The 23,987-nt window shown below is 52.7% G+C and overlaps 9 protein-coding genes across 9 annotated transcripts; 6 read left to right on the top strand and 3 right to left on the bottom strand.

Moving 5' to 3' along the window:
* Positions 1-320: 320 nt before the first annotated feature.
* CGGC5_v008537 (Altered inheritance of mitochondria protein 24) lies at positions 321-1,577 on the top strand (the record flags this gene model as incomplete). Its single annotated transcript, XM_032028510.1, has 3 exons — positions 321-498; positions 557-675; positions 729-1,577. The coding sequence occupies 3 exons, from the start codon at positions 321-323 to the stop codon at positions 1,575-1,577; spliced, it is 1,146 nt and encodes a 381-aa protein (XP_031892112.1).
* A 1,911-nt stretch (positions 1,578-3,488) lies between these two features.
* asaE-11 (MFS transporter asaE) lies at positions 3,489-6,424 on the top strand (the record flags this gene model as incomplete). Its single annotated transcript, XM_032028504.1, has 4 exons — positions 3,489-4,028; positions 4,077-5,040; positions 5,833-5,901; positions 6,099-6,424. 4 exons carry the CDS (start codon positions 3,489-3,491, stop codon positions 6,422-6,424), a joined length of 1,899 nt encoding a protein of 632 aa, XP_031892114.1.
* A 558-nt stretch (positions 6,425-6,982) lies between these two features.
* Positions 6,983-8,197, top strand: SLC16A12 (Monocarboxylate transporter 12; the record flags this gene model as incomplete). Its single annotated transcript, XM_032028493.2, has 2 exons — positions 6,983-7,172; positions 7,227-8,197. 2 exons carry the CDS (start codon positions 6,983-6,985, stop codon positions 8,195-8,197), a joined length of 1,161 nt encoding a protein of 386 aa, XP_031892109.2.
* A 704-nt stretch (positions 8,198-8,901) lies between these two features.
* On the bottom strand, positions 8,902-10,566 carry CGGC5_v008534 (uncharacterized protein; the record flags this gene model as incomplete). The annotated part of the gene is made up of 1 exon (XM_032028482.1): positions 8,902-10,566. One exon carries the CDS (start codon positions 10,564-10,566, stop codon positions 8,902-8,904), a length of 1,665 nt encoding a protein of 554 aa, XP_031892108.1.
* A 3,229-nt stretch (positions 10,567-13,795) lies between these two features.
* On the top strand, positions 13,796-14,939 carry CGGC5_v008533 (uncharacterized protein; the record flags this gene model as incomplete). Its single annotated transcript, XM_032028471.1, has 2 exons — positions 13,796-14,165; positions 14,224-14,939. 2 exons carry the CDS (start codon positions 13,796-13,798, stop codon positions 14,937-14,939), a joined length of 1,086 nt encoding a protein of 361 aa, XP_031892111.1.
* A 352-nt stretch (positions 14,940-15,291) lies between these two features.
* On the bottom strand, positions 15,292-17,481 carry CGGC5_v008532 (uncharacterized protein; the record flags this gene model as incomplete). The annotated part of the gene is made up of 10 exons (XM_032028459.1): positions 15,292-15,941; positions 15,994-16,097; positions 16,159-16,244; positions 16,308-16,562; positions 16,615-16,735; positions 16,790-16,862; positions 16,919-17,039; positions 17,098-17,232; positions 17,291-17,340; positions 17,391-17,481. 10 exons carry the CDS (start codon positions 17,479-17,481, stop codon positions 15,292-15,294), a joined length of 1,686 nt encoding a protein of 561 aa, XP_031892110.1.
* Positions 17,482-18,915: 1,434 nt separating this feature from the next.
* 4CLL5 (4-coumarate--CoA ligase-like 5) lies at positions 18,916-20,670 on the top strand (the record flags this gene model as incomplete). The annotated part of the gene is made up of 4 exons (XM_066152027.1): positions 18,916-19,211; positions 19,264-19,459; positions 19,514-20,419; positions 20,629-20,670. The coding sequence occupies 4 exons, from the start codon at positions 18,916-18,918 to the stop codon at positions 20,668-20,670; spliced, it is 1,440 nt and encodes a 479-aa protein (XP_066008884.1).
* A 385-nt stretch (positions 20,671-21,055) lies between these two features.
* On the bottom strand, positions 21,056-21,860 carry lvr-3 (Levodione reductase; the record flags this gene model as incomplete). The annotated part of the gene is made up of 2 exons (XM_032028434.1): positions 21,056-21,236; positions 21,286-21,860. 2 exons carry the CDS (start codon positions 21,858-21,860, stop codon positions 21,056-21,058), a joined length of 756 nt encoding a protein of 251 aa, XP_031891800.1.
* A 1,391-nt stretch (positions 21,861-23,251) lies between these two features.
* Positions 23,252-23,628, top strand: CGGC5_v008529 (uncharacterized protein; the record flags this gene model as incomplete). The annotated part of the gene is made up of 2 exons (XM_032028424.1): positions 23,252-23,313; positions 23,373-23,628. 2 exons carry the CDS (start codon positions 23,252-23,254, stop codon positions 23,626-23,628), a joined length of 318 nt encoding a protein of 105 aa, XP_031891797.1.
* Between the last annotated feature and the right edge of the window lie 359 nt (positions 23,629-23,987).

Here is a 23,987-nt window from a genome sequence, read left to right as displayed (position 1 = left end):
ACAGGCCCGCGTCATAAGTCGTCGCCGGGGTGATGGCGCTAAGCCGTTTGCGAAGGTGAGCGGTGAAAAGAGACGTACCTGATGCGGTCTTACCTAAGCACTGGGAAGGTGGGCAGGCACGGGTCAGGTCCTGGACCTTCCTACCTTCCAACCTTCACTGAGTCTCGGCCCGGAAGCCAGGTTCTCCCGGCCCCCGCCAGCTCCGCTCCGATTTTTTGCCGTTGCATCTTCAATTCGTGATCGAGCCGCCAGGAGCTGCTGGTCTGGAGCTTCGAGGTCACGATCCAACGACCGACGTCATCACCCCCCAAATGTCCGCCATGCGTGCCCAATTGTCCCTGCTGAGGACAGCTCGCGGTGCGCGACCGGGACAGACGCCCTCCTACGTCTGCCGGCAGTGCAGGAGCATCCAAATCAGTGCGGCACCGACGACTGAAGCTCCAAAGGTTGGCGGGGATGTTTTCGGAGCTCGAGGCACCGCCCTGAGGGACTCGGCCGGTACGCGATTACCTTGAGGGACTATCGTGGGGCTCCGTGCTAACACGATCATATGCAGATGCCCGCTTCGAGGTCCTCGGCTCGCCCTATTCCCTCCTCTCCGTCACCCTGTCTGCCTCGCAACAGCTATACACGAGGAGAGGCACTCTCGTTGCCGTCGCGGGCAAGGCTGAGAATGTGAGGGAACATACCACGACGAACACCATCGATAGTGCTGACCTTCCGTACAGGCCCAATCCACACTCTCGATTCTTTCCCCCTTCACACGAGCCTTCCTCGGCGTTCCTTTCCTCTATCAGCGCATTTCCTCCTCGACGCCTCTGACGGCTCTCATTTCCACAAAGTCGCCAACCACAACGTTTTCTGTCCTCCACCTCGATGGCACGACCGACTACATGATCACCCAGCGCAATGCGCTCCTCGCATGGACGGGACACACTCTTTCTGTATCTCCCCGCATCGCCCGTGGTCTATCCGTCGCCCACTGGGGAAACACCCACCTTACCGGCCGTGGCCTGGCAGCGCTGTCGTCTCCGGGCCAGATCTACGAGCTCAACCTTTCCGAGGGCGAAGAGTTCGTTGCCCACCCTTCCCACGTGGTCGCATACTCAGTTTCCCGGAACCCCCCTCTCCCCTTCCGCCTCAAGTCCAATATTCTGCGCTTCCAGGTCCCAAGCATCACTGGCCTCCTTCCCGAGACCGAGTTCATCAAGAACATGCGAGACACCAGCACCTACAAGACCCTCGCGCGCTGGCTCTTCTCTTTGCGAACAACGCTGCGTCGCACCATCTGGGGCGACCGCCTGTTCCTCCAATTCCGCGGACCTACCACCATCCTGATGTCCAGCAGAGGCGTCAGAGTCGCTGACTCTCTCACCAACAAGGAAGTCAACGAGATCGCGGACGCGCCTGCCGGCGTTGCTGCTGAGGCGGTTGAGCTCACCACGAAGCCCAAAGCCGAGGCCAAGCCGCCCGCGTCAGTTAAGCAGGGCCCCTCAGCCATCCATGTCGCCAACATCAGCCGCGATGGCAAGGTCAACTTTGAGGACGCCAAGGATCTGAAGGAGTTTGTGAGGTAGAATCACTACGAAGCCGGAGTTAAAGAGCAAGGCGTCGCTACGCCGCAAAGGATTGTTCACAATCACACCACGCAGCCATAAGGCTGACAAATGTACATCTACTGTGTAATACAACAGATCAAACTTGACCACCAGGAGAGACGCGGCTCAATAGCGGGCGCGTGAGACGGGCCTGTGTCCGTCCGGATCAGATATGTCAGCCACGGGTGTGCGGACATAGTTACGGATGCATTCCGACGTGAGATTGGATCTCGGAGATCTCATGTGTCTCGTTCTCCGACTGATAAGGGCCCAATCTCCAGCAAATAAGCCCAGACGCATTGGCGTTCCATCAAAAGAAGCTTGGTTGACGGCGCGCACGTCTATTCCACGTGGTGGCTTCACTATGCACAGAGACCAAAGTCGCTGGGACTGGTGTCAATATCTACGTACATTCTAATTGTTTAGCGTACCTGAAAACACTGGCTCGATTTCCGAACCGAAAGCCGAGCACACCCTTTGCAACTGTTTGCACCTAGTGATTGGAAGAGGTTCAACGTGCCATTTCAATTCCAGATGTTCGGGCCTCGCGTTTTCGTCTCAACGCCGAGCCAAAGGGACCATCCGCGCCCCCCACATCGGAAGCCAGCTCCGGGCCAGGATGTTCCCCCCGGCGTCAGATCTCATCATCTCACAGCCATCTCGGTCTTTTCAAGCGCTGAAGAACCACATTATGGGACTCGCAATCTGCTGCGTAGCGAATCTCTAGAAGCTCAATCTGGGGGCGCTGAGAATGAACTTGCTTACCAACTGTGCAGCCATTTTACGCACCTCACCGGCAGCACAATGCCGTCTGAAGAAAAAAATGAAGACGCAATAGTTCTCGTGGCAATTGAGGGCCGCTGACCGACTTTCTCAGCGCTAAGCTGCACCGTTTGATTCCTTTTGCGAGTAGCTTTGTCGCATTAGTCTCTTCGGGAAAAGAAGAAGGAAAGAGTGACACGATCTCCGACGTCCACTACTGTGTGGAAGACCAGACTGCTTCTTCCACGGTCGCTCTCTGCAGGCAAGGGAGTGAAAGAATGCGCGGACATCACCCCGACAGATCTTTCACAATAACTAGCAGCATTAGCAGCGCAATCATTCGTCGCTTGCCCGGCAATTTACGTACTTCGGCCGGTCAAGACCAACGGATCTTGAACGAGCTACAGATACCCAACGCGGTAAAGAGCTATCAAGCGGCCGAAGCTGTTTAACCCCGGGCGGCGTGGAGCCCAACCCAACCCCCTCTTCCCCGAGTCCCCAGAATCTCAGAGGGGGTGACCCAGAATTGCGTCGATCAAGAAGAGCATGGCGTCTAAACCCGAGCATGGGTCTGTCAGAGGGCTGTCAGAAGGAAAGCTGGCGGCAGCCTACTGCGTTCCCGCACATACTGGAGCTGCTTTTTCTCCGAGCCTAGCAAGAATACCATGGTAAAGAGCGAGAAGAACGCGAGCCTGGAGTGTCGAATTCGCCGTGTCTCTTCCTCATCTGCCTGGCTCTCCAATTATTAATCTTGCCCATCCTGCCAGCTGAGCTGCATCATGACAAACAGGCGTTGTGTATCCGCCATTGTTTGAATCCGTCGCCTGATGGCTCCTTCCGAAGATACAAAGTTCGTTGAGCTGCCATCCGATCTTGGCCATCCATCGAGACAAGCTCGCCACCACGAGAGAAACGCGACAGACAGCCACCCGGCCCCACCACATCTCATCGGCCAGCAGGGTTCTTTTGTGCGAGATTTTTTTCGCCTGGAACGATCAACAAAAGGGGTGCACTGAGATCTCTCACTCGAGAGGCTACCCCTCAAATAATAACAAGACTGAACCAAGGGAACAACACATCGATCACGGAGAGAAAGATCAGTTCCAAACACCAACTCCCACCGCAGCAATGCGCTCCAACGACGCCCTCTCGACGTCGTCCAACTCCTCGACGGTGATGGAGAAGCCACAAGCCCCCGCAAGGACGGATCCAGAAAAGACGGAGGAGACGGGGGACCGCTCGCCCTACGGGTCCTCCACCCGCCATCCATCAATGGAGCGCATCCCCTCTCAGCAGCGCGAGACCGAGGCAAACATCTACCCGGAACCCGCCAACGTCGCCGAGGCCGACATCGAAAAGGGCGGCTTGGCGTCACCGTCGCCGGCCGCCGACGGTCAGGATGCCAAGAAAGATGGCGACGTACCTGCAGCGCTACCCGCAGCCGCCGCGCCGGGCTTCAACCCCGCTGACTTCCCGGACGGCGGCACGCAGGCCTGGCTCGTTGTCTTTGGCGGTTGGTGCGCGCTGTTCTGCACGTTCGGGCTGATCAACTGCGTTGGCGTCTTCCAGGCGTATTACCTGGAGGGCCCGTTGAGGGAGTATCCTTCTTCGACGGTGTCGTGGATTACGAGTTTGCAGGTGTGGACGATGACATTCATGGGCGCTCTGGTAGGTTTGCCATTTTCCGATCGAAGTGATGTCGCTGACTTGTCGTAGTTCGGTCGCTTGTACGACTCATACGGCCCGAAATACCTCCTCTACGGCGGCACGATCGTGTACGTCTTCGGCCTGATGATGACCTCGCTGTCGACGCAGTACTACCAGTTCATCCTCGCCCAAAGTCTGGTATCCTCCATCGGATCCAGCGCCGCCTTCAACGCCTGCATGGCCTCCGTCACGTCGTGGTTCTTCCGCCGCAGGGGTGCCGCCCTAGGCATCATGGTCTCGGGGTCCTCGCTTGGCGGCGTAATCCTGCCCATCATGATGTCCAAGATGATCCCGCAGGTCGGCTTCCCGTGGGCCATCCGCACCGTCGCCTTCCTGTTCCTCTTCCTGCTGAGCATCGCGTGCTTGACGGTCAAGTCGCGCCTGCCGCCCAGGCCGCGGCCCTTCGTCCTGCAAGAGTACCTCGACGGCTTCCGCCAGCCCGCCTTCGCCATCACCATCTTTGGCCTGTTCCTCTTCTTCTGGGGCATGTTCCTGCCGTTCAACTTTGTCATCCTGCAGGCGCGGGCGCAGGGCATGGACGAGAACCTGGTGATCTACCTGCTCCCCATCATGAACGCCGTCAGCATCCTCGGCCGCATCATCCCGGGCATCGTCGCCGACAAGATGGGCCGCTACAACGTCATGATTCTCATCACCTTCATCAGCGCCCTCTTCTGCCTCGCGCTCTGGATTCCAGGCAAGAGCAACGCCGCCATCATCGTCTTCCTCGTCATCTTCGGCTTCTCGTCGGGCGGCTTCATCTCACTGGCCCCGGCGCTGATTGCCCAAATCTCGGACATAAGACAGATCGGCATCCGGACCGGAACCGCGTTTGCCGTGCAGTCCTTTGGCGCGTTGACGGGCAGCCCCATTGCCGGCGCGATTGTCGCCTCGCAGGGCGGCAGCTTCCTCGGCCTGCAGCTGTTCTGCGGGTTTGCTATGCTCGCGGCTGTGGGCGTGTTCATCGCTGCGCGTACGGTACAGGTTGGACTTAAGTTGAAGGTTGTATAATTGAGTTTGGTTCATCGGGGAGGCGAAAGTTTAACGGGGAGAGCCGCCCCGGAGACGGACATTTCGGCCTACGAACACGGACCTTCGGCTCCGTACGGTGGCCATTTATGCCGCTCATCCGGCTTGTGGCATTGAGCCAAAGGATTGGGCCAAGGGATATCAAAGATGATCCATGATTGGTGACGGGTCTGAGGCCGTAAGAAAACGTTTAGAGACGCCGGTCGGGACGAAGAAAGGATTGACGCTGTGGATACTTGATACCAAAACACGCACTTGCGTTCGCGGGCGAAAACATAGAACAATAGTAATGATACACCACTCATTGAGATCGGCTTCCCGTCCCCATGTGTGCTTTAATGAGTTCTCGACAGGACGAGAGACGGAGTTCCCCCACATCAAGTCCGGAGTGCCACATCTAAGACAGGAACGCCACGTCAAAATGCCGTCTTTGCTGCTCCGGGTCGGCGTCGGGTTGCGGCCGGTCTGAATATGGCGAGGGCAAGTTGCACGATATCTGAAATCCTGAATGCAACCAGCGCTCATATTACCTTTTCTTGGTGACATCTCTGCAATTGGGACCTTCATCAATTGACCTTGGCATATGGCAGGCGGCAGGGCACGCATCTCATGGTGTGCTGATACCACGCTAAAAGCTGACACGATCTGGCCTAGCACGAGTCGCATCCCCAATGGGTTGTGCTTGACTACGGCCCTGCTCAGAACTGAACAAACGTTGTTTCTAATCATTCCATAGGACACATCGGCTGGGTCTGCGACACCATTATCCGCGATCATGGCATCTCCTCAGATCGATCCAGCGCTTGTCAGTCACCTAAAAGAGCTTTACGCCTCCTACCGCCACACCAAGGATATCGACGCCAAGGGAGCCTTTTTTTTCTCCGTCATGCTACCAGATATGTCGACCTAAACCCTCGTTTGCTGCCTGCGACAGGGAGACCATCGTGCGATACCTTCACGAGACGGCTCCTAAGAAAAGCTCTCTCGCAGAGGAAAATACAGGCACACTCAAGTCCAAAGGCTACTATACCATACGGCCATTGACAGACACCGAATTTGAGTTCGGCACTGATGAGCATGTCAGCCCCGCTGGCTTTGCTTCGGCCGAGGACGTCAAGGCAAAGGCCAGGTCGGAGGGCTGGGTCGGGATGAGAGTCGACTTGTGGGATGAGCCCGTTGATGCCATCGACAAGGACGATTCACTCATGGTGAAAGTGCAGTATTGGTGGAGAAGAGAAGAGAGCGGGTGGCTTCAAATTTTCCACGACATTATTTACCTGGGATCTAAGGATGGAAGCCAGGGCTCAGGAGGGGAGATACTGGAGTGAAGGAGTGCTTCACTGCGACTTGCGAAGCAGGTTCAATCCGTCTCAAAGTATCCGATGTATCTGTCTAGCATGCGCTATCAAGTAAAACGCGTGATGGCATTGCTACTATGAAAGTGGTGGTAAACGCTACCGAATGTCATGAGAACGACTAGCCGTCGGCGCCAAGCATACAAGATCAGCGATCACCGGAGCACCAAGGCTAGCCTCGGCTCACATTCCCCGCAGCCGTGATATCGGGTCACTCATAAAATGCTATCATCCAGACATCTTCTCATTGCCAGCATTCTCTCGCGTAGACATTTCAACATGTCCGCTCATTCGAACGTGGAATCAATCGAACTGGCGACGCCTTCGGCCGCTTCCTTTCACACAGACGAACGAATAATCGGCCCGAGTGATTCGACCGAAAGCCATGGAGTGCAGCATCACCATCAGCTCGAGCCCACTGACCGAGGCTTCGCGGCATGGAAGCTTCTCTTGACTGCGTTTGTTTTCGAGGCTCTCTTGTGGGGTGAAACAACCTTTCGGCCTTATATTCGCAGCGTCAACGGCTGATTCATGTCAGGCTTTCCGCTCTCGTTCGGTGTCTTTCAGAACTACTACTCTAAACAGCCTGCCTTTGAGAGCAACCGCTACATCCCGGTCGTTGGGAGTGTCGCTTCTGGTATCAGTTATCTCGGCGCACCGGCCGTTACACCCTTGATTAAGCGATTCCAACGTTTTCAGACGCAGATGATTTGGGCTGGATGTAGGTGGCCATATGTACCGAATCTTCATGGAAAGTCACTGATGTGGTAGCTAGGGCTCATATGCATAGGTGGAGTCGTCTCCGCCTCATTCTGCACCACCGTCGAGACTCTCATCCTCACTCAAGGAGTCGCTTACGGAGTCGGATTCCTCATTTTCTACTACCCGATCCTTACCATGGTCAACGAGTACTGGATCACCCGCCGCGGCATGGCTTACGGACTCTTATGTAGCTCGTCGGGTGTCTCAGGGGCCGTCTTCCCATTCGCCATCGAGGCACTCCTAGACAAGTACGGCTACCAGACGACGCTGCGAGCTATCGCTGTTGCTCTGTTCGTCTTGACTGGGCCGTTGATCCCGTTCTTGAAAGGCCGCTTGCCGACTTCCGTTCACAGCACCTCAACCCGCATGGACTGGAGCTTTCTTCGCGATGCCCTCTTCTGGGTCTTCTCCATCTCAAACATTGCGCAAGGCTTGGGCTACTTCTTTCCGTCTTTGTGGCTGCCGTCTTATGCCGCATCCATCGGCCTTAGCGGAAGAGACGGTGCTCTCCTGCTTGCTTTGATGAGCGTCTCGCAAGTTGCCGGCCAGCTCACCTTCGGTTGGCTGTCTGACAGAAAGGTGCCCCTCGAGGCACTGACTATTGTTTCCACGGTCATTTCAGCAACTTCAGCATTCGCCCTGTGGGGTCTTGCCCACACCCTGCCGCTTCTCATCGTCTTCGCCTTGGTCTACGGCTTCTTCGCAGCTGGCTTCACAGCCATGTGGGCAAGAATGACAACTGCAGTGAGCACCGACTCGACTGCTGTTCCCATGATCTTTAGCCTTTTCAATTTTGGAAAAGGAGTAGGCAATGTTTTGGCTGGGCCAATAAGCGGAAACCTCCTACATCACATCACGTCGGCGGAGAGTTATGGTCTGGTCAAGTACAAAGGGGTGGTTGTCTTTACGGGATCTTGTATGGTGTTTAGCACCGTTGCCATTGGCTTCAGATACGCGAAACCCTGCTGGCCCCGAGAAGGGTGAATGTCGTCTCTTGCTGTTATATGAGGCACTGGAAGGCCAATATCTTCAATCGCATTGTTGTAAGGACTCGCTCTATGCGAAATTCAAAACATAAACTTCAATGAGAAGTATTTATAGAAAGTTGGAGTTCTTTGCTAGATAGCTCCACAAGTACATGTAGAGAATTTCCCAAACTAGAGAAGGCTATAAGAAAGGTGGTTATACATATTCAGATGTGAGTCAGACTTGTTCAACCTTACTATCCGAGAGAGTCTGCAGTTCTCATGGGGGGCTTGGGAGAAACATTTGTGTGATTGATGCTGATCACCAAGCAACACCCCCACTGGCGACCAACCGCCCGGTCAGCAATTTTGAAGACAAAATTAATAAATTAAAGGGATGAATAGACTTCCTTCCTCGACCACCATTGATGTGTTGATTTCTCCCACAATTGCTCGTGAAATGTCCTCGCCGCTGTCTCTTTTACACACATATACAATTTCCCCATACATTTACCATGGCTCTGTGGGCGCAATGGTGAGGAGTGGGGATCGTAAACTTTACTGTGACGTTACGGGGATGAGCCCAGCTGAAGGGGGTTGACGGAAGTTTGCGGTAAAAGGACCGAACCGCTGACGTGCAATTTCGTGAAAGTCTCCCACCGGCATCTTATTTTATCTACAGCATATTTAACATTAAGCAGACGTCTATTGAACACTCGAAGTCTAGACGCCGCGATTGTTTGTCAAAGCGGGATGCCAGGGGAACACAACCTCCTGTCGAGGATGACCGCGGAAGAAACACAGACCGTTGATCCATCTCTTCGTGACCAAGTTTGGACGGTGGTAGCCATCCTCTAATCGAGCTCCCTGTGATTCAATCTCAATAGAGACATGTTTGTCAATATCGTTGGGGTACGAATTACGAGATCCCTCTTCTTTCGGTTTGGATGAAGTGAAGACGTATATCGGTTCGTCCGCCAAAGACTCGGGTTTGTCGATGGTGAACCCGTACGAGTGTTCACTCTCGCTGTCGCTGTCGCTGCTGCTGCCGCTGCCGAATTCTGATTCAAGCTGGCCTACTGCATCTTCTTCTCCCGACCAATCCTCGTCAGTATCCCACTCGCTACACACTGGAAATTCTTCGCAATCGTCAAGTATGAAGATGCCCTTGTAAGAAAAATCGCTGTCACCTTCTAGAATCCCCCCAAGACACAGCGGCTTATGGGCATCCATCGCGGCCACCACCATTTTGGCCATGGTTCTCGTGTACCATCGAGAAAATGACTCATTGTCATCAAAATGCAGGCTCTTGTCGATGAATTTTGCAAGTTCTTTTGCAATTGGCGCGTACCCAAGTAACTCCAGAACATGCTGAAGCTGGCTCAGCCGCCAAAGTACATAGTCTTGTCTAGCCAGCGGGTTTCTGTCATCTTTCCTGGACGGAAATTGTTCAATCGGAACCTGGAACCGAAGTTGAAGTTTCCACAGGTGACCCTTGGTTAGCATACCTCGGGGTGTGAGTACGACGTTGTTAAAGCGACATCCATTGTTGAAGAGAAGCGGCTTTTTGGAATGTGGTGGACAGAAACCATCAAAGGATTCATCCTCGATAAAGCTCGAGACCGTCTTCTGCAAGCAATCTTGTTTCTGCTCTCTGTCCAAAGGCTCATTCTTTATCATCTCCCCGTTGAGAAGGTACAAAGCCAGCAGGGCCAGGCTTACACTGTGATTGCCTCTCCGCAATTTGACATCGTCCAGCCGGATGGAATACTGGCAACAGTTGGCGATGATCGCCAGCCTGTCGGAACAAAATTTGCTTTCGCGTGGCTCAATGTCTTTGATTATCCTCGGCGACTGGGACCATCGAGTCAGGTACTGTGCGTCAGGGGCCGTATCTCGCAGCAAGATCTCGTAGTTGGAGGCCTTCCCGAGAATGCGATCTGCACTGGCGGCCAGATTCGGCCTCTCTTTCTTGCAGGCTAGACAAAGCTGTGTCACCTGTCTATGAAAGTCGATGGACTTGACGCATAGCTCGCCGACGGCTGTGCCGAAGACCTTCTTCTTATGCTTCTTCTCCTTTTCAAGCTCCTTGTCCGAGAAGTGGGGGATCAGGAGCTTCATCTTGCTTTCGCTGAGATACTTCTCCTGAAAGGTCCAGGCCCTGCTCCACCACAAGTCGGATGTGATTGCTTCCAGAAGTTTCATGGCATCCTCAAGTACCTGAGACGATGATACCGCCAGGGGACTCAGCCTGAACTCCGCAGAACCCGTCATGTGGGTAATAAAGACGCCTTCGAGGATGTCGGCCAAGAGACGCACGTCCTCGGAATTGATCCGTCTTGCGAGTAAGGAGATTGGATGGCCGCTCAGTCCGTAGACCAGGTCCATCGCTTGCATTCCTTGGGTCTTCTCTGGCCCTTCTTTTTGGACGATGCAATGCTGGTCTATCCACACGTACTTCAACTGTCCTGAGTGGGCATCTGTGTAGTGCTGAATTCTCTCGAAGACCTGGTCGCGCACCTTTGACGGTTGGAAGTCGTCTTTCAATGATGTCTCTACCTTGTAGCCTCCAGACCTTGGGTCATCGTCCTGCGCAGCATTCCAAGTCCAAGATACAGCAACATAGTCGCTATTTGCTTCGGCGTTGTACCCTCTTCGACGTCGCCATTTCCCCGGAGAACGAGTATCATCACTGCCTGCGCCGCGTTTGTTGTCTGGTTCGAAGTAGAGCACATCTAATTTCCTGACGAATTGTAGAGGTTTTGATTGGTCGGACAATGGCTTTCTGGACGTCTAGGAGCTGATCAACCAGGCTTTTTCCACTCTCAGAGACGATGGATTGTAACGAACGGTCTCGATCATCGATATCAATCCGTGGGTCCGCCATGATGGCGCCAGAGACAGCAGCGCCTTTGATTCGGGATGACAAATGCAGCCGTTCCTCGGCCGAGTCTGGTGGATTTGGCATGTTGGCCGGTCGCAGACGCGTCAACGGGCGCGTTCCGCCAGTTGGGATCGTCGAGGGCGCATGACGATGTGGCTTAGGGCGTAGTACGTACTGTTCCCACTTCCCGCGGGCCCATGACCGACCCCTGAATCCCTGTCTTTTACCACTCTAATTCTTAAAATTGTGACCTGGGTACGCATTTGTGCAGGCTGTGCAGCCGCTACGCTCAGTTTCCGCGGTGCTCTTCAAGGGCCTCTCATCAGTACGTCACCTGCGGCGTTGTTAGCGACCTATCGGACAACTACCGATTCATCTTGTCAATGAGAGCCGCGAGTCTGGCTGAGACATTTTCGCTGTAGAGATGGAGGTAGGAGAATTTTCTTAGACTCAAAAACGGCTCAGGTGACAGAGCCTTGCCTGAATTCAGAGACGGCACGGGTGGTCGCTGACGAGGATCCGGTTCGGGTTCGGGTCTTCAGAGCCTCGCCGAAAATGTATGTTGCCGACAGGCTGACAGCTCAACGGGGTACGCGTACAAGGCAGATCTTTACAGTTACCGGTAGAGATTCTGACAACACACATGATTGGGCGCCGGTGGGATGAGGGAAATGAGGAGTTGCTGTAACACCATCGTAGATTGAGGGAGTGCCATTGCGCGTTCCCAACTCCTAATCCCTTCAAATGTGGGCATCGTGGAGTGGCCCGTCCCAACAGCGCCCACCGTCCATGCCACCTCCCGAAAATGCCTGCCTCCCGGAATGCTTGCTTTCTTTAACCTCGAGTCTGGCTGTCCAATCGGCACTTATCTAATTCACGTCGAGCTGACGATTCTGGATGGTTTAATTTGAGAGAGCTTGCTGGGAGGGAGAAAAAGCCTTGATGCTCGACATGATAACCTGGATGCTGGTTGACGGGATACTACGAAATCCTTGTAAAGCTTGCGATGAGAAGTATTTTGGGAAGATAGAATGCAACATGTAGTGGCTCCTGAGATGACATCGACTGGAACTCAATTGGTCGCCAGCTCCGTGGTGAAGCCAAGGACTTCGATGTCAGCCTTTGGATCGTCGTGACCAAGCTTTAAGGCTACCTATCCTGTGGGGACCGATATACAAGAGTTGATCGTCATGTGCAACTTGTAGAGCCTGAACACTTGATGGCCATCAGACAATCGGACGAAACAAGATCTTTGATGCGTTTCGATCTCACCCTGTCACCGTCTCAAGATCGTAGAAGTTCAGACCAACCGATCACGGATGCACCCGTATCACTGGACAAGCTCTAAACGAAGAATTTTCTTCTTTCTCAGCCAGGTACAATATCTCAAATTGATGAACTCGGAAGCCAAGAGCAAGGCGACTCCGAATCACACAATCCAATAGATGTGATATCACCAGGCCCAGGGACGCGCAGCAGCACCCCCGCATCCCGAGCTGAGCCACTTTTTACGTCCGTCGGCGATAGACGCCTAAAGTACGCCCTACAGGCAAGAAGCCTCGGCTCAGTCCTACTATGTCAACTCTCGGCTATGGCGTAGTAAACAACGTAGCAACCTCTCACGATAAACCAATTCATTAATGAAGATTGTGGTTGGTCGCAGTAGAGCCAAACCCCGCAAGCTGACGGGATGTTGCTGTAAGGAGGCACAGGTATCTGCATCCCTGAGAGTTTAGAAAACTTCCCGAAGCCACTGCGCAGCAAACGTGTGCTGGCCCTCCCGCTCGGTAGTCTATTTTTACAGCATCAGTTAAACAACAAACCGGGCGTGGTTGGCCAATTCGGGTCTGTGAACGCGTCCTCACCAACAAGCCAAAGCCATCCAAGTGGGCTTTGTTTCGGCATGTGGGATGCCATCCCGTTCAAAAGGAGGCTTAAACGGCGGCACCGACTCCACTTTTGACGGAAGGCTTGCGTGTAGGGCCACATCCGGATGCTTGGTCTGGCTCGCGGAGCCCTCCGCTCCTCGCCCTGCCGGAATATGATCGAGAGAAAATTAGCCTATGTGGAGGCCGGTGTCCGGGGTGGATTTGTTATGCACAACCCGTCATTCGCCAGTCGGCCGTCCACGACGCCCTTAGCCCCGTGCCAAGACGTCGAATCTACATAGGTGTTGATGGCTTTTGCGCCAAACAGAGTAAGGGGGGCAATTTGGGCAAAGGGGGCAACGTCGTCGTCGTCTTCGTCTAAGGGCCCCACCGGCCGAGGCTCTGTCTCCCCGGTACCACGGTCCCTACCTTACGCCGGGTAAAGAAAGTTGACGTTGCTGGCCCGGGACAGGGGCGAAGCATTGGACGCTAGCTCTGCCATCACGGCGGAAGCCCACGCAATCGAGGCCTTCCGGAGCCACCGTACACGTCTCCCGAGTCAATGGCGGAGGCTAATTGTGATGGCTGTGATGGGTTGAGCTCCACTGTTGGACTCATGCGACGAACTCCCATCATGGCACTGAGGCGGTTCGTGGGGGATGGCTCTGATTTGGATGTCATCTCATTGAGTATAATAACCCAAGCTCGATTCCCTCCAGAACCGAAAAGAAGATCCTCATCAGCATCACCTTCACTCCACAACCATCTACCTCTCGCTTTCACTTCCAACTCATCCTCTTGTTCACATCAACAAGTCGAATAAGCAACTTTCTTTTCATCAACATTCCAGTCACAAACAGCCAACATGCGCTTTTCCACCGTCGCCTCCGGCTTGGCCCTCCTCTCCGGCGCCATTGCCCACCCCGGCCACGACCTCACCGAAGAGATCGCCGAGCGCCGCGCTTTCCTCGGCAACGTCAAGCGCGCCAGCTTGGCTCACTGCGCCGATAAGCTTAAGGCTCGTGGCGTCACTGCCCGCAACGTCGCCCGCCGCTCGGCCCAGGTCGAGAAGGCCCGCCAGAAGCGCAGCCTGAAGAAGCGCGACGCCGCTACCGTCCTCGCCGAGTCCCACAACCAGACTGCTCTTGGCTACACCCTCGAGACCGACGCTGCTACTCTCTTCTCCGGCAACAACTCTTGCGTCCTGACCCCTGAGGTTACCCAGGGTCCTTACTGTAAGCACACTCACTCAGGCGTTCCACAATCATCACTCCATACTAACACTTTTACCAGACGTCTCTGGCGAGTCTGTCCGCCGCAACATCATCGAGGAGCAGGAGGGTGTCGACATTGTCCTCGACTACCAGGTCATCGACGTCGACACTTGTGAGCCTGTCCCCAACGTCTACCTTGAGATGTGGCACTGCAACTCCACCGGTGTCTACTCCGGCATCGTCGCCAGCGGTAACGGCGACTCCTCCGACGAGACCAACATCGACAAGACCTGGCTCCGCGGCATCCAGCCCACCGATGAGGATGGTGTTGCCCAGTTCGAGTCCATCTTCCCCGGCCACTACACCTCCCGTGCCACCCACATCCACTTGATGGTCCACCACAACGCCACTCTCTACTCCAACGGCACCCTCGGCAACGAGATCACCGCTTCCCACGTCGGCCAGACCTTCTTCGACCAGGACCTCATCTCCGCCGTCGAGGCCTTCGCCCCCTACAACACCAACACCCAGGAGCTCACCACCAACGCCGACGACTCCATCCTTTCCGAGGAGACCGCCACCGACGGTGTTGACCCCATGATGGAGTACACTCTCCTCGGCGACAGCGTCACTGACGGCCTCTTTGCTTGGATGGCCTTCGGTATCAACACCACCCTGTCTCAGACTGTCACCCCCGCCGCCTTCCGCTACGAGTCCGGCGGTGTCGAGAACTCCAACTCCGGCGGCGGTGGTGCCGGCGGCAGCCCCCCCAACGGCACTGCTCCCCCTTCCTAAGCGCTCCATCTCTTGATGGTTGAGCAAAGTTGATCGATTGGGAATTCGGACATGCATAAGCGATGGTAGCAATTGAACACTGGGGTTCATTGCAACGGGTTGTCAAGGAATAGCATTTAGATCGGCGTTGTTTGTTTGTCTTTGGTACATGTACACACTTTGACTCTTGTATAAACATTATATCCACAAAATCAGATGTTCTTGCAGATGCGCAAACTTTTATCTTCTCTGTGAACCTTGACTTGCTACATCATTGGTCTCCAGGTGTAAACACTTGGCCTCCTGCACTTCTGGTCGTCATTTGCGAGAGGATTTTTCTACCTCATTTCGGTGTGGCCTCCAGTTTCAGGGTTCAAGCAGTCGGTGTTGGCAGGCATGAGCAAGCTGAGCTGACCCTCGAAATCACATTCGTCGGGCAAGCCTCAGCAGCGTACGCAGGCACCACCGCCACACCCGCGATGACAGTCTTCGTGAACTCACCGCAGAACTCCTGAGACTCCTCCAGCCGACCGGGGACACTAGACGCCCTGAGAGCGCGCAGACAGTTGTCCGCGTTGCAAGTCTTGGGCTTGCATGCCTCCTTCTTTGTCATTTTCACAAGGTAAGCACCGCGCTCAATGGTGTTGACGAAAATGAAGCCCGATTTGAAGTACGCGTACGAAGACCATGTTCCAGAGAACTGGATGGCTCCGCCTCCGGGTAAAGAATCATCCTCGGGGTAGATGTCGAAATAGGCGATCTCGCATACGCTGTTGCCGGTGGGATCCTCGGGGACCGAGGAGATGTCCCAGACCCGAACACCTGCGCCGTAGTTTGACTGCACAAGGAGGTCGCCGACAACGTACTGGTTGTGATCGATTCCCTTGACGTTGTGCTTGAACAGTCCTTTTTGAAGGGGCTTTTCGAGACTCGAGATGTCCCAGATGTACGTGACTGGGTATCCATCCGCAGCCGGGCCAGCGAGCTCGTCTTCGTCATACTCGTCATCCATGAAGAGCCATTCTGGAACCATCAGTGCCGTTTTACTCTAGGCGATTCAGTAGTCGGTACATACCTTGCCAGTTAACGTCATTGACCCAGCCCTGGTGAGTGAAGGTGGCGCCCTCATAAGATGTGCGAGAGATGATCTTGGAGTCCTTCTTGTCGGAGACATCGTAGCTAGGAGGAGCCAAATTAGGACTGGTGGAGACATGAATCATTCTTCTCCATGACAACTTACATAGTCAAAGTGTCTTCGTTGTATCCATAGCAAATATCCCGCCCGAAGTACTTGGAATCGGGGCCACGGTAGATAAGACATTGAGCCTGAACGAGAAATGTCAGTCATGACCTACAGCGCTTACGCAGTTCGCTGCTCCAAAGACCTACATCATGAACGTAGCCATCTTGTCCATCGCATCCGAGTGCAACAGGGTTGCTGGGGTCTTCCAGGCTGAAGAAGTAAAGACCTCCCATGCAGCTCACGTTGCGCGGTTGAACGCCGACAGCAACGGCATAGTTAGCCTCTTCGTTGACAACAACGTTGTGGCTACGTCCCAAGGGAAGCGTCTCAATGAAGTGGCCTGTAAGATCCTTGTCATTCGAAAAGAGGATAGGGCCTTCAGATGGATCGATATCGAGGAGCTAGTTATCAAGTTAGGCGAACGTTAACCCTTTGCTCTTGGTTCGCTCTCACCTTTGTCATGTCAAAGATCTGGATGCCGTGGCCCTCAAGCTCGCTGCCAATGAGCATGTAGTTCTTGTAAGGCCGGATCTCGTGCCAGTAAGCTCTGTCGCCCACAGGAGAATAGGTCGGACTGCATTGAGTCAGTAGAATCCTGCGATGCCATTCTAATCATTCTTGAACTCACAGGAAACCGAGGTTCAGCATCTTTCCCTCCGGCAGAATCTCGATGAAAGCACATCCATCGAACATGCCGCTGACTAAATTTTCACAGTCAGTGTCCGTGGGAAGTCGTGTCAGTGTTTTCAATGCTTACCGATAAACTCGCGACCAGAGTCAGGGTCGGTCCAACCCCATGAAGAGCTGCCGCTCTTACCACGGTAATCGGTATTCGGAGACCCGAGCGTCGCGTGGTTGATGAAGTCGTAGAGGTCCATCTGAGGAGAGCATAGCCGTGAGCGATGATTTGCGAGTTTGTCAAACCTCTCAACTTACATTCTTGCACTTGAACTTGTGCAGCGGGCTGTCGGGAATGGCCTCAGCGTAGCCATCAATACACTTGGTGTAACCAAGTCTGGGCCACTGAGATGAGTTCATGAGACCCACGGCTTCTTCGGCTTCCCAATGGGACTAGACATCATTATTAGACTTGGCCCGATCACAGATACTTTCTGAGCTGTGTACGTACAATCTTCTTAGCCATGAGCCTCTCGTGAATCACACCGGAGTCATAAAACTCTGCAACAATTAGCTAGTGTTTTGAATGGCTCTTAGGGGATAGAACACACCAGCAGCGCGAGCCTCATCCTTCGGGAGCTCCCTTGCCTGGACAGCAACAGCAGTCAAGACCGCTGCGCTGGTGATGGAGTTGAGACGCATGTTGTGCTGATTTGACGATGCACTTCTTGGCCCCTTCAGAACTCAACCCAAGTGAGTCGCACGTTGTCAGGGCTGCGTCCTACTGCGCAGCGAGATCTATGAATGCGACATGACCATTGTATTTATCTGTCCGCCATGCTCTTACGTGACATCACTGAAATCTATCAACCCTCCGACGTCCCCGTCAGGTCCCAGAAAGGCAGGAAACAAACTTCTTGGCGAGTCCCGGCGTATGCTGGACCCCGGGACCAGGCCGAAAAAGCCACCCGATCATCCAGGCACCAAGCTTCTAATTGCCCTTCGTGCTGATTTTTCACGCATGGCTGGACTACTACCCCGCGTTCGGGCGAGACCAATATTATTGACTAAAGATGGAATTGGAAGGAGACAAGACTTTTGCTAGTTAAGCCAAGAAAGCCAAGCTTTTTCCAGATAAGCAAAGATGCTGCCCGTGGGAAACCGAATGCAACATTGGGACGCTTGGGAAACGGTGAATGTTGCGACGAAAGCTATTACCAAGACTAGCTGCAGCTGGATGGTCTTTTTGGAGCTCGGCGTCCCACTAGACAAAATGTTTCTGGGTACGATAGGTCGTGTTTTGCTTCCAGCCGCGTGTTCTGACATGGGTACGAGTTCCGCGAAGTGCCAAGACTTTGAAATTCGCTATCAGTCCCCAATCAAAATACGTAAGCTGTCTTTCTGTCCAACTTGTGATAAATTAACAGCGACTGCTCTCGGGCAGAAGTTATGCTCTTGGAGAAGTCGTTTTACTCATCTTTTTGAACCTCAAAAGTTGCACACGATTTCGATGCTCACTAATCGCCTCCCAAGCGAACAACTTCGATGACAATGATCCCATGAAGGAAGGCAGTGCTTGCCAAAACGCTCAATAGGAAGCCCTTCTTACCTGATTTCAACACACTATACACGGGCGCTTCTCGATATCATGAATCTCGGGTTGAAAGGATCTATCTACTATGTATCTTGGCCCTCCCTAAATCGATATTGATCCTCCGGACCGAAGCGAAATGCATGCGATCAGGAGAAAGAACACGTACGCACAGTCAAAACCACTGTGCAAGGAAAACCATGATCGATACGTGTTTGCATAGCCAGGGTACGCTTCGGAATTTTCCATTGAATTTGCATCGGATGCCAATAACAAAGGCCGGAAAACCAGAACCGTTGGGTTCAACGTGGCTGCACCGTGTCCGCTAAAGCTACAGCGACGGTGTTCGCTGAGGCGCCGCACAGATGACACGGCAAATGGTATTCATAGCGCATGTTGTCGCACCAATGATTCATTAAAGTGTTCAGAGCATACCTACCTGATTGAGGTCAACTCTCATCTTGATAAAACAAACTGCCTTGAGATTTGGGCAGTTCTGGTTCTTTTACGTAGACCATAGCCCTCGAAGTTGTATCTGGACCGCAATGTATCATTCACCTTACCCAACACCTCTTGTTCCGTCGGATGTTTCAGTTTCGCAGTTCCTCCTCAGTAGCAACCCAGATGACGTGCCCCCAGACCAGAAAATCTTGAGCGATTTCGACAACCAACAGCAGACTCTGACGCTTCAAGAGCTTCGGTTTAATGCAGCACGAGATGCCTCCACTTTCATATCACGGTTCGGGCTTCAAGAAGGAGATGTGGTCTGCATCTTCGGCCCGAACTCTATTTCGTGGGTAGCTCTGGCTCACGCGATACTGTGGGCTGGTGGGTGTTTTTGGTGAGTATATATCAAGATTGCGGTTTGAACTTCAGCTCTGATGAATTCTCAGTGGCATCAACTTCATGGCAACTGCATATGAGTTGACGCACTACTTTACTGTGGCTCAACCGAGCATAATCGCAGTCGACGACGAGCTGTTGCCCAAGGCCCTAGAAGCCTTGAAGCAACTGAAGTTGAGGACAACTCCAAGACTGCTCGTTGTTGGTGATGAGAGTAATGCTCGAAAGCAAGAAGACTACCCTAGGGTATGAAGTGCCCTGCCACGACAAGATGCCTGGCAAGATTACTTACGGTAACAGTTTCCCTTGGACTTCAGGTCTTCAAAAGAAAGCCCCATACAGCCTTTCGATCTTTCCAGGCGAGACAATCGGAAGATCCCTGCAGGGATGTGCTTCAGTTCTGGGACGTCGGGCAAGCCAAAGGGTGTTGTCTTCTCTCACCATAACCTTATCGCGTATCTCCTCACACTCCGGGTCACGAATCCTTTCACGCACAATGCCTACATGAGAGAAGCTTTCTTTCCGTCCTTCGCGCACATATACGGCATTGTGTCTGGAGTTTTATTGCCGGCTTGGGTAGGAAATCATGTCCAGCCAATGAGGAAATTCGAGTACCTGCCGTACCTCCGAAGGTGCTCCGAACTGAAGGCGACGGTATTGAGACTGGTTCCGGCAGCAGCAGTACGAATGGTGAAGGACACAGCCATAAGGGACCTTGATCTGTCCTCGGTGCATACCGTCATGTGCTCCGGTGCCCCACTATCCGATGCTACGGTGAAGGGGCTGAAGCGGCTTCTTGGACCCGAAACCAATGTTCTCAACGGCTATGGAATGAGCGAGGCCACGATCACCCTTCTCAGACATACAAGAAACGGACAAAAGGGATCTAGTGTTGGCAAGCCTGCCGCTGGAGTAACCGTTTGCGTGGTAGATGACCACTTCAATGACGTACCAATAGGTATCGAAGGCGAGTGTCTGGTCAAAGGGCCGACAGTCTTTATGGAGTATAAGAACAACCAGACAGAAACTGCCTCGGCCTTTAGAGACGGATGGCTATGTACTGGAGATGTTGTCAAAGTTGATGAAGATGGGTACTTTTGGTTGACTGGAAGGAAGAAAGAACTGATCAAATATAAAGGGAACCAGATTGCACCGGTGGAGCTGGAAGCTATACTACTTTCTCACCCATTGGTCATGGATGCGGGGGTATGTGGAATAGCATGGGACGGTGATGGCGGAGAGGTTCCAATTGGGTTTGTCTGCTTGCCATCTTCGACAGCAAAGGTGGACTATTCAAAAACGTTGGATGAGATAAGAATCTATTTGGAGGAGCGTGTGGCCCCTTACAAAAGGTTGAGAGGAGGACTGCATTGTCTAGAGTCACTTCCGAAGAATAACTCAGGCAAGTTAGTCAGGAGCGAGCTCGCAGCTATCGCGAAGAGGATACACCAGACTAGAGCCATGTTGTGAATGAATTCAAGCACGCGTGGATTTTAATTTCAGTCTTTCTCAAAGACACAAGAACTTTCGAAAGAAGCGTGTCGTCAGTTCGTATGAGATAAATCTGTGCGCTCAATTTCCAAGTGAAGCTTATCCCATCGAGTGCTGCATGACGCCAGTACAAAGTTTTGCGGGGTACAGCGAATCAGATACGATTTCAGCTGATCGACACTTTTTTTCTACGAATTACAAAATTCACTGAGACAAGAATTGGAGAAATTACGGGTACTGGATGTACTGGCGTCATGCAGCACTCGATGGGATACAAACGAAAGCTTTCGTACACTACTTCCAGATGAAGTTACATGAGGTAGGTATGAGTTTATGGCGGCATAAACACATTCAGCAGTTCCATCCACCATCAACACCGATAGCAGCACCCGAGATGTAACTTGCCTCGTCACTGAGCAAGAAAGCGATCACAGTTGCCGCCTCCCTCGGCTGACCGACCCGCTTCAAAGATGGCTCGACGACAATCTTCATGTCCCTAGAGGCCTGCGACATTGGTGTATCGATTTTCCCCCTGGCTTTATTAGTTACCTTCATTTTTGACAGAAATTGGTAAGACTCACGGGCAGATGCCGTTGACTCTAATGCCCTTCGGCCCAACTTCTTTTGCAGCACTCCTCGTCAAGCCCATGACGCCATGCTTACTGGCTACGTATGATGCGTTTTTGTTCCGTCCAATAAGGCCAGCAATACTGCTTGCATTGACGATTGCTCCTGTGTTCTCAATGACACGCAGCTGAGCCTTGAGACAATGCATGACCCCAGTCAAGTTGACACTGAGAATGAGGTCCCATTCGTCAAAGTCTTGCTCGTCGATTCCTTTGAGACCGATTGAGTTGGGGATGATTCCGGCCAGGTTTGCCGCTCCGTCAAGCTTTCCAAAATGCTTCACAGTCTCTGTGATCCACTTGTCAACCTGCTCGTAGTTCCTGACGTCCACAGTAAAAATGAGGACATCACTTTCGGGGTACTTGGACTTTATATCGGACTGAGCTTGTTGAAGAGCCTTTTCCTGGACGTCAGCGAGAGACAGTTTGGCTCCTCGCTCAGCAAGGAGATGGGCTGTTGCGAGACCTATGCCAGAGGCACCACCAGTGATGGCGACAACTTTGTCGGAGAATTGCTGTGCGAAAGTCATGATGAGAGATTGTAGAATGATGGCGACCTGCGTGAAGTTGGCAATTGAATCACCTTCAAGTTCTGTTTTGTATAAGTTGATCTTACTCAAAGGCTCGTCCGCGACTACAGAAGCCGGTAATATGTTTCCGTGTGCCGGTAGGTTTCGGCCTGTTCCCCGCTCCGATGAAAGGATGCCCACGGATGCGGAGTTCCGCATCTACGTTTCCAATGAAGCCGGATGTCATTCACTATTCTTTCCCACTTAGCACTTGCGAAGAACATCGTGTTTTCGTCTATCGGCACCTAAAATCTTGGTTTGATGCGCATGATGGAGCGACAGTTTATCAGGTCCACCACAAATCGCCCCCCATACCCTTGTACGTATGCACGGCGCTTAGTTGCAGCCGCTCGTCTCCCGATTCCTGACAGAGATGATTAGTGGACATGTTCTTCAGAGTGTATCACATGATTACGCTCAATCAAACTTCAATCCTTTTCCTCCTTCTTTTGACTTCCATTCTTGCAGGTTACCGCCGAAGGCAAGTAATCCATCCATGTTACATGGCGTGGTAGTTAGAAGCCGATGACACGATGCTGCCCAATCAAAAGACCTCACGAGACATGTCACGTTCTGTTGAGTTGCTGACTAAACATGTTACACTCCGTTGCGTTGACAGCGTCCGCCCCCGACTTTGTGGCCCGAAAAAGGCAAAAAAAAGGGGCATTTTGCTAAAAAACCACTAAATCGCCCTAAACTTCGCACACTAATACCTCTATGCGTACGCAATGCGCGTAAACAAAAAATATACTAATCGATAGCCCTCGATTAGGTGATTATAAAGATATTTTTTTATTCTCGCGCATTACGTACGCATAGAGTTATCTAAGTGTGAAGTTAAGGCTGATTTTAAGGGGGTTTTTAAGTGGACATTTCAACGTAACGCGCCGGGGGTTTCGTTTTTTCTTTTTAGCGTTGCGTTAAGTGTCCGCTAACCTAGAAACCCCCTTAAAACCCCCTAAACTTCACACCTTAATAACTCTGTGCGTACGTAATGCGCGAGAATAAAAAAGATATCATTATAATCACCTAATTAAGGGCTATCGATTGATATATTTTTTTCTTACTTACGTGCACTGTATACGCATAGAGGTATCAAAGTGTGTGAAGTTTAGGGGGTTTTAAGGGGTTTCTAGGCTAGCGGAAAATTTCCCTTCCGGGTCAAACTTGGTGGCGGACGCTGTCAACGCAACGGAGTGTAAGGCGAACTCCTACCAACGCGGTGGGCTTGAGAAATTTTGCCAATTCTTCTTACCTCGACGATGCCATCCAGGTCAAGAATGCCCTCCCCACACTCGCCCGCCCACCCATGACCAATTAATCTGCAGCGCCAGCGCTGTTTCGCATTTCCCATGGCAGGACTCCACGTCTTAGAGCTCCCCTGCGAGATTTTAGACCAAATTATATCTGAAGTGTTCGTGCCATCGTCATCATCCACGATGCACTTAGATGCCATCGGCTAATTCCCAGAAGACGAGGTAGTTTGAGGCCAGTCTCGTGCGTGTGCCGTACATTCCGCGTCCTGTGCGAGCCTAGGATCTGGAGTCATGTGTCTTTGAAAGGATCACAGCCTTCAAGTCTCCCAGCGCTTGTGAAATACTGGCACTTGCACACTGAAATCGCCGCATATGTGCTTGACCTTAATATCGACTGGGAGCGAATCAACCGAAAGAAGGAGAAATCAAAAGCGAAGATGTTGCCGAACTTCAGATCATCGTCAAAAGCTTGAACCTCGATTTGCCAGAAAACTGGCATACGTTAACAGAGAACTTATCCATACTGGCGGGTATCGCAATCCTCCAGGCGCGGAATGTTCGACAACTATCTATCACGGCGGACAAAAAGTCGGAACATTTCTTCAAATCCTTGCCATTTCCGGAGGAGACTTCCACACGCTTGCGAAATTTGACGGACTTACGTTTCGTTGCCAGTCAGACTGGCACATGGCCTGTTCTACTCGATCAAATCTTCCCTCTCATGAAACTCGCTCCTTTCATCAAAAGCTTTTATGGAATCAACACTTGTGGGAAGTTTGAGGGCATGGATTGGAGCCGCATCGTAAAGCTCAAATTGGCAAGAAGAGGCGTC

This window comes from Colletotrichum fructicola (genome assembly GCF_000319635.2).
Source record: "Colletotrichum fructicola Nara gc5 chromosome Unknown KSG_Nara_v1_contig04, whole genome shotgun sequence".
NCBI classification, from domain to species: Eukaryota; Fungi; Ascomycota; class Sordariomycetes; order Glomerellales; family Glomerellaceae; genus Colletotrichum; species Colletotrichum fructicola.
This window is presented reverse-complemented; position numbering and strand designations above follow the sequence as displayed.